Below are 7712 nucleotides of genomic sequence, written 5' to 3' on the forward strand. Positions count from 1 at the left end.
TGACATAGTTCACATATTATATACCTGTATTGTATATGTTTGTAGGATTTAGGGATTAAAAGTCAGTTGCAAATATTATGCTTAACAACTTTAAGCAGTCTAATTAAATAGTTGCATATCAGAAATATTAACAAACAATATTAGTAACAATAATAGCCCTGTATAATTAATAATGTTTGTCATAATTTACAATTTGTTGAATTGTTCACCATACACTGCAAATACTGTCTGACTTTAAGAGGTAAAATATGTAGGCATGGTGTGAAGAAAAAAAAATATTAATAAAATGAAAATCAATATATTTTTTTGGTTTTGACATTTACTGACATACAAACTTTTTTTGCCAACATTTTTTTGTGTGCTAATATCATTGAAATAAATAAAAATGTAGCTTGTTCAGACAAAAAAGAAATGTGCTGAAAACAAAACAAATACCAAAAGTATATAATTAAATATAAGAGAAGTTACACAAACTCCGCAAACAAGTCATAAAGGCATGCAGTCATAAAATAACCCCGTCCAACTGAGTAGGGAACACACGTATGTCATAGTTTACCATGTCCTAATGCCATGTAACGAAGACACCCCATTACTGGAGGAGAATGTGTTCTGGACATTATTCAGGTCCCCGACCCCAAAGTTCATGTAGTTCCCGTTGCTGGGGGATCCCTGCATCGTCTGCATCGTGGCTGCGGGGTAATTACAAGCATAGTTTGTGTTGCAGCCGGCGCCGGTGTAGTTACTGAAAGCTGGATAGTTGTTATAAGAGAAATGGCCGATGTGACCCATGCTGTAGGAGGGGTTGTAGGTGGCTGTATCTGCCGCCAGGCAAGGCTTCCCATCGCGCACCAGCACCGGCACCGACACCCGCCTGGGCGGCGGCAGCGACACCATCTCCAGGCTCTGGTCCTGCCTCTGCCGCTTGCACTTGTACCTCCTGTTCTGGAACCAGATCTTCACCTGGGTCGGCGTGAGTTTCAGCGCCCCGGCTAGGTGGTCTCTCTCTGGGGCGGACAGGTACCTCTGCTGCTTGAAGCGGCGCTCCAGCTCGTACACCTGCGCCTGCGAAAAGAGGACACGCGGCTTCCGGCGCCTCCGGGGCTTGGCCCGGTCTGGGTCGTCGGGCTTCATGCCCTCCAGGGGCTCGGTCCGGGGACTGAACTCTGATCACACCAGACAGAAAGAAAGGATGACAAATGTATTCATATATATGATAAAGTCACTTAACAAAGGGGCTGGACGGAGATTTATTTTCACCATTAGGCCTACAATACACCAATAATAATAATAATAGTAGGATCATATTTTGTATCATATTTCTTCGCCTAATCTGGTTAATTTGTTCCAATTCTACCAATGTTAGTAATTCAATTCCCTTGGCCGCCCATGATGCATTCAGTGTGCTTTGAGGAAAAACATAATCTAGCAGGCCTACAATAAAATGATAATCATGAACTCAACTTTGTTTAAATGTAATACAATCCTTCTTCAAAACTTGTATTATATTATGCAAGAGTGTCTCCTGTATGAATGCGTATTGCTTTAGTGGAGTTGCGTTTGGAGCATCTGATGCGCACGGCACAAATCAAAGAGCACGAGCCTGCGGGCCTCATTTTTGCACAGGCCTGCAAAATAAAATGTTGTCCTCCTCAGCTCACCTTTTCCGCTTTTCGTCTCGAACGCGTCGGATTCCCCATCCTTAACGATATCCATCTCCATGAGGGGTTTCCCATAAATGGCAGTGGCAAAGTTCAGTGCATTGCCTCTGCCGACTCTGGACTCGTGGAGGTCTTCTCCAAACAGCGAGGCGGCGGCAGACGACATGTCGCGGAGAGGCTCCTGCTTCAGGCGGGCCAGCATGCAGGAGGAGGAGGAGGAGGAGGAGGAAGAGGTCGGCACGGTGCAGCAGTCCATACGAGAAGAAAAGTCCAGAGAAGACACCGTAACGTCATGACTCTGCTCCAGGTTTAATATATCCTTTACAGAGAAGGGAGTGGACGTGCTGCTGGGGCTGGGAAACATTGCCAAGAAGTGTAAAAAAAAAAAAAAAAACTATTAACCTGTCATATGGACGTAACAAAGAAGACGTCAACAAACTCCCTCTCCTTCCTGGCAATATTTACTAGATTTAAGTATTAGTTTGGCATAGAAGACTGATCCTGGGTGAAGTGTGCATTTTGAATGTCAACTCCGTCTCCAAACTTTTTTTTCTTGGCCTCCCTCTCCTCCCGGTGACGCGGGGACGGAGGGAGGGGGGGAGCCAGTGGGACCCTCCGTAAGGAGCCACTGGCACTCCCATTTCGTGACGTAAAGTGATGCCTGGTACATATTCATGTTCAATCACTGCGCATTTACCACACCACACCACACCAACCCAGTCCAGATTATTCTCTGTCCACAGCAAATTAACGTGTTGGAAGCATTTGCTGAATCCGTCATTTGCTTGATCTTGGTGGAAATAATCCAATGCATTGTTTACTTGGTTTCAAAACTTTTCAAATTGAGTGAAACTAAAGTCACTTTTGAGATGAATATCTTCCGGGTTTCTCAGTCATTACGCACAATCCAAACGCGTTTACAGAACCTTCTACAAGCCCAGCGTCTGGACAGATGTTTACACACACTTTCAAGTACCAAGAGAAATGATTTATCCAACTGTGTGAACATCAACGACCTGTAGTAGTGGCCAATGAGTCACCCGTGCATCATTTAGGTCACTGGGAGGAATTATAAAAGGGCATAATGCGTCTGATAAGCCTGATCGTGCATGCGCGTGCGTGCGTTTGGGGGTGTTGGCCACGTCCCTCATCCGACAGGAAACGGAGCAGACGAGCGTCAAGAAAGAGGGGAGCAGACAACAGGTTGTGGGTCCCTCAACACGGAACCTGAAACCAGGAGCGACACACTCTGCTGTCTGCCTCCGAGAGATGCTGGAGCCACTGTCTGCCTTATCAGCACGTGATAACAGACGACAACAAACCTGCACACACACACACACACTCCCACCCACGCTGCAGGCCCTAAATGTGTCATATGTGACACCCACGTTCCGAACCGAGCGCAACTTGATTGCTTTAGGAATTAGCACATTTCACAGATTTTTTTTTTGTTCCATTCGAAGCGATCAGCTGTTAATTTCAATGCACAAAACACTGCATTCGTGCATTCTTACGAGTTAAATGAGATGTCGTCGAATGTGCAATCAGTAAAGTATGAATCAGAAATGAGAAAGTACAACTCATTTGGCCGGCGAGCAGTAAAATGGAGACAACTGTGCGTAATGACGCATAGCTACACGTGTTTCCCCCCGCACGGTTGGCACTAAACCTGCTATTAATGCCTGTGGAGACGGTCACAGGAGACAGACAGTATTATCGTTTGTTTTATCTACAGCGTTTAGCACAGCCACGGGGTAAATGGGTCCCCCTGTCTCCGACCTAGCGGTGGTGTTTATAGTTTTAAAGACTATTTGTGCGCCTTGAGAGCTGATGAATGGCTGTGCAATCTTTCTCAGGCGCAGCGAGAGTCAACACTGGCCGGGCTCTTGCTGTAATAATTGGCGAAATAAAGTAAACGCAAGGGGGAGGGGTGGAAGGGGGGAAAAGACATGAGGGAAATGTGTTCATCGTGATTGATTCCCACTGCTTTGCGCGCTTCGACTGCACAGTTTCATTGTGTTCTATCATTAATTGTCGCGAGAAATTCAAAAGATGAAACCTCTGGAATGATAAATCACCCCCCAAATTAAACACGTCCCCGGTGCCAGCGGAGAGGTAACTATTCAGTCAACTGTAAATTGAACATGACAGGTCTGGCATGTGTTTCATATCCCTAATGCTCCGTCCCGCAGCAGCCCCGCGCTCCCCTTTGACCTGTCTTTCTGCAGCACATCTCCAGCTCAGATAAAGCTTCAGATAAGGTTGCTTAAAAACTTCCGCTGCACGAGCGTGTGGGTATTTTGAGGGTCGGAGCCACTCCGCGTGTGCGTGTACGGGCGCGTGTGTGTGAGCGCGTGCGTGCCTGTGTGTGTGTGTGTGTGTGTGTGTTTTACCCAAATTAAAATGTTTGCCTAAACCTTCCCGGTGGCTCAAAACGCCTCTTTAAAGCGGCCTCTCTCTCTCTCTCTCTCTCTCTCTCTCTCTCTCTCTCTCTCTCTCTCTCTCTCTCTCTCTCTCTCTCTCTCTCTGCTGGAGGCCTTTTGGTGATTTAGATTTAGATTTGGAGGCACCAGGCACATTAGGGGTTAATCCGTTTAAGAGTGACACATAGCAAAGGTTTTACACTTTCTCTCCCAAAAACTGGTTGGCCATTACCTTTTCACAATGTCAGTGGATTTGCAGAGGCCAATCTAAAAGTATAGCTCCATGCAATCCATGTTTTCAAAACGTTTTCTATGAAGAAGTACAAATATAAATTGTGAAATATTTCAGTTCACATTGAAAGATGATTGAATTGTGGATGTATCATTGTGTTTTATGTTGTTTGTTAATGTTTTAGGCCCTTCACTTGGCCTTGTAGTAGTAACTTGTTCTATTGGCTCAACGGTTTTAAAGTTTCACCTCATATTTTATGAGGTTACTAATATTGTAATACATATGTAATCTTACATTGCAAGTAAACACAAACTGTCAGAGATGAGAAAAACAATCCAACATGTCCCTTAAACTGTGAAGAGAGTCTCAGGAATTGTTAAAATACATAGTTCAATTACTTTTGTAACTTTATTTCACCATATTATAACAGAACAATACTATATTATCATATGATAACATTAAGAGACCCAACGATTCCCACCATGAGGAGGCTCTGGGCGGAGAATACGTAATCACTTTCAACCCCTGATACACTGTTGAGAACAGTAAAAGAAACAAAATCCATGACTAATAACTAAAAAATAACTCAACAATAAAAGCATTAAGAAGCCAAAAATATGTTTAAACAAATATATGTAAAGCTTCACATATAGATATATAAAAATAAACAGATACACATTATTCACAAGGGCATGCAAATCTATAAACATACATGTTTTTGTGTCATGCTAATGTATATAAATTAACACACACAATAAAAAAAAACATGTTCATCCATACGGCAGTGAAATAATGTCGATACCATTTGAATGAAGTGAAATCCAACAGAACTTTTTAACTTCACAAACTCAGAAAGAGAAAGTGAGTTTTGAAGAATTCAAACGAGGACACACAATGAGCTCACCTGACCAGACGAGCTCTTCCAAAGTCTGGAGGCCTGAAAAGTAAAAGCCCGATGCCTTTAATCTGGAGCTGCGGGCAGCCAGAAGGACCTGTTTGAAGATCTTACAACACACCCCGGTTCGTATGAAGTTACAAGATCTGAGATGTGGAAATCTGTAAAATCTCTAAACCACTGAAAGCATTGTTGTGCTTGATTCTTTTGGATACAACATTAGTCTGGCGGGTGCGTCTGATGAGGAAATAATTAGAAACAATCAGAGAAAATATAATTTCTCTGTGTGGAAGAAATAAAGGAGATGCCGATTTTTTTTTTAAAGAACACTGGACATTTATTGCTTTCCTTTAAAAAAAAAAAAAAAAAGGGCAACGGATCAATTAACATTAGACACTTTTTTCAATTTTATTTAACATTTTTAGTAAAATGTTAACACTTTTATAGTTCAGGTAGACAAACAGAACACCAATCTTTGTACTATACTGGTTTTGCTGAATCCAACATTAAATCCTAAAAAATACAAACAAGTAAGATTGTTATAAGGGCATCCCACAGTTCAACAAAAATCCATCAATTTCACATAAAGAGTATAATATGCAAACCTGTGGACCAACACAATGATTCAGACTGATCATATCCAAAAGGGAACTATGTTAAAATGCACCAATCTCTGAAAGCAAATATGAATATATGCTAAATATAATTAGAAATTGCATAATGGGATTTTAGATCTATTTTAGGATCTTTGTTTCTTGTCATATGTCATATTTGCTGTATTGCAAGCAGCTCCAGCCTGACCTGTATCTTAACAATATTACAAATTACAAGTTAAACTCAACATAACACAACATAAATACTGACTCGACCTGAAATCCACTCCCTTCAAATTAAACATAAACCTTTAGCTCCGGCCAATTCCCTTTATGGTCACATCCGAACACCAGACAACCCTTACGTGACCCAGCAGGCCTGAAAACACGATCTGTTGTAAACCCATATCACCACCTGTTGGTCAAGAGATAATTATATATTGTTTTCCCCAGTATGCCTCCTTAATCCCTTACATGTCCGTTAACGGTTGATCCTGTCCAATGTGCTTTCAGTCCAAGGTGAGGCCTTGACAGCTGCAGTCTGACGCTGTCTCTCCACCACCCTGGATATTTCATATAATATTAGTAACTGTGGTGCAAATGTCATGATCGGACTCAAATTTAGCGCTGACAGATGTGGTTTGCCACCCGATGAGTTAAATCTTTGGCCCCTTGGCCCTGTGTCTTCTCCACCACTCCCTCATGAGTTACACCACCACCATGTGGCCATTGAAAGAACACACCCACATTTTGGCTTCATTAATCCATTACCCATATGCTGTTTATGGTGGCAATGTGGATTCTTTATCATACTAATGATCGTGGCGGAGGTTCTGCTGTGGCAAAGATGGCTCCGGGGTCAGTCCGCTGTGTCATTTATTGCGTGACTTAAGCATCCGCTGATCCAGAGTCAGCGCGTTGTAACTGGAAACTGACTGAATATGGCAGCGATGTCAAGTGCCATCTGTCTGTGCATCGTTTGTCTTGTCTGCGATGGAGGGAGCAGCATCCCCTTCATCTTCGCTCCATCCTCTGCCTCCTCCCGCCTGGCCTTCCACCCCCGACAAGAGCTCCCCAGGTCATGTTCACAGGCCTGGCAAGGCTTCACACAGTCCGCCACAGAGTTCAAGGTGATGTTCGAGCCCCCCCCCCGGGGGAAATACGAGGACGGCCTTTACTCTGGGGCTTGCTTTAGTTTTGTCTACAGCTGATGTTTGAGGTCAGCGGTAGGATACTGCTGCGTTAGCTCATGAGCTGATGAATAGATTTTAAGGGACAGGTTGTGCCCTGATGACATTTGCTAACTGGATACGAAACCATCATTTTAAAGGCGTACTCCAGTGATTTAGCATTGGACTCAAAATGGACGCAGTCGAATCCGAGATTTCCGCATTTCTACTCATTTGTATGAGTCAAGCTTCATCACCACCAGATGCTATAATTCAATAGCACGTTTTATCAGACCTTCCCATCCTGTCCATGCCCTTAAGTAGATGGTGAATGGATGCACACATATTAAATCTAAACATTGAGGGTAATAGGACACCTGAGTTGTAGCTGATGAAATATTTCCTCAAAAGAATATTTCCATTCTTACTTTAAACGCCTCCGGGAACCCTCCTTCACAATGTTAATGTAGAAAAGCACTATTAATGCTGCCCATCTATTTAAACGATAACTATTAAAGTCTCGAGTGCAACCCGACATTATCCCGATGACATTAGCTGAGTTGTTTCCTCAGACTTTAGAAAGCTCCGAAAACATCATACAACTAATGCATCATCAAAAAGATATTGTTTCATATTTCTGCTTGCAGCATTTGCAACGTTCCGTTCAACAGGTTGGCGTTTAATTTCACTGTATTTGTACACATTTTGGACTGTTGCACTGTAGACGTGTTTTGCAGGTATT

General features: G+C 42.9%; 1 protein-coding gene across 2 annotated transcripts; it reads right to left on the reverse strand.

Moving 5' to 3' along the window:
• Window positions 1–552: 552 nt before the first annotated feature.
• On the reverse strand, window positions 553–2022 carry nkx2.5 (NK2 homeobox 5). 2 transcript variants are annotated; one of them, XM_068594265.1, is made up of 2 exons: window positions 1659–2022; window positions 553–1163 (listed from the first exon to the last, which is right to left on the reverse strand). In XM_068594265.1, the coding sequence occupies exons 1-2, from the start codon at window positions 2020–2022 to the stop codon at window positions 553–555; spliced, it is 975 nt and encodes a 324-aa protein (XP_068450366.1). The 2 variants fall into 2 exon arrangements, with proteins under 2 accessions (XP_068450366.1, XP_068450358.1); XM_068594257.1 differs by having other exon boundaries at window positions 553–1143; window positions 1609–2022.
• Between the last annotated feature and the right edge of the window lie 5690 nt (window positions 2023–7712).

The sequence above is a fragment of the Clinocottus analis genome, unplaced genomic scaffold (genome assembly GCF_023055335.1).
Source record: "Clinocottus analis isolate CAN_PGR_092001 unplaced genomic scaffold, fCliAna1.0.p SCAF_10, whole genome shotgun sequence".
Lineage (NCBI taxonomy): Eukaryota > Metazoa > Chordata > Actinopteri > Perciformes > Cottidae > Clinocottus > Clinocottus analis.

Excerpts from the sequence above, each read along its gene's own strand:
- nkx2.5 (XM_068594257.1), bottom strand. The coding sequence starts at position 2,022 with ATGTTTCCCAGCCCCAGCAGCACGTCCACTCCCTTCTCTGTAAAGGAT. Across the intron at positions 1,144-1,608 it reads CAGGCCTGTGCAAAAATGAG|CCCCTGGAGGGCATGAAGCC; the intron begins GCCCGCAGGCTC and ends CCCCGGACCGAG.